Genomic DNA, 1,048 nt, shown 5'->3' with positions numbered 1-1,048 from the left:
CTTTTCACAAATCTACTCATATCTACGAGTTCCGACTCTGAATAGCGATTCAGGAACACCCAACAACATCAACGATATTCAACAATGACTTACATGATTCCAACCACAAAATTTACAATAATTAAAAACGTCGACATCACACACAATGATAACTCAACACTGATAAGTTCACGATCAACATGCAGTGCTGAAAACATTGCAACCATATGAGCTTCATCTTCTAAGAGTCATTATACTTTCTTAACAGGTATCTTCCAGCATAAGAATATGCATCAACTCGTAAAAATAATTCATAATCAGTTGGCTTAACTCCAAATAGTTCAACCCAAGAATAACTTCAAGTTAATCAAACATCTCGCTCTAACGACAAGCCGTAATTATCCCAAAAACAACATCAGGACTCCCACACAACTAGCAAATTGTTAGCCATGACATCTCCCTTCTCTCCTAGAGATGCGAACAACACAAAAGTCTTTACCTTGGATGCTAGGAAGGCCAAGGGAAACACCAAACTTGCTGCTCGTACGTGCTATGTTAATAATCAACCTTTGTTTGTGTTAGATGATTGTGGAGCGACACACTCCTTTATTTCTAATCAGCGTGTAAAACGACTTGGTTTTGAAGCAAGTCTCCTTCCTAATCCTATGATTATATCTTCTGCTACTGATGACATAGTGGATGCTCAAAAGATCTGTAAAGATTGTTCTGTTATTTTCAACGGCCGTAATTTTTTATTGATCTTATTTGTTTGCCACTTAAGAATATTGATGTGATATTAGGTAAGGACTGGTTGTCAGCTAACTCGATATACATTGGATGCAAAGAGAAGGCTATTTTCATTCCTGCTGAGGAGAATACTCCAATTGATGTTATTGGTAATCTGATTGAAGGTACATTTAACATGGTTAACTATCTTCTTGCACAAGAAAAGTCTTTTCTTTTGATTCTCACCACGAAATCAGAAGATAAGAAGAATGTGTCAGAGATTCCTATTGTATGCGAATTTCCTGATGTTTTTCCCGAGGATGTCACTTCTCTCCAACCATAA

The 1,048-nt window shown here is 36.8% G+C and overlaps 1 protein-coding gene across 1 annotated transcript; it reads left to right on the top strand.

Annotated features, from left to right (window-relative positions):
- The first annotated feature begins 428 nt into the window (after window positions 1-428).
- On the top strand, window positions 429-1,048 carry LOC131629293 (uncharacterized). The gene is made up of 2 exons (XM_058900085.1): window positions 429-693; window positions 780-1,048. Exons 1-2 carry the CDS (start codon window positions 429-431, stop codon window positions 1,046-1,048), a joined length of 534 nt encoding a protein of 177 aa, XP_058756068.1.

Source organism: Vicia villosa, unplaced genomic scaffold, assembly GCF_029867415.1.
Source record: "Vicia villosa cultivar HV-30 ecotype Madison, WI unplaced genomic scaffold, Vvil1.0 ctg.000547F_1_1, whole genome shotgun sequence".
NCBI lineage: Eukaryota > Viridiplantae > Streptophyta > Magnoliopsida > Fabales > Fabaceae > Vicia > Vicia villosa.
Note: the sequence above shows the minus strand (reverse complement) of the source record. Positions and strands in the feature narration are given on the sequence as shown.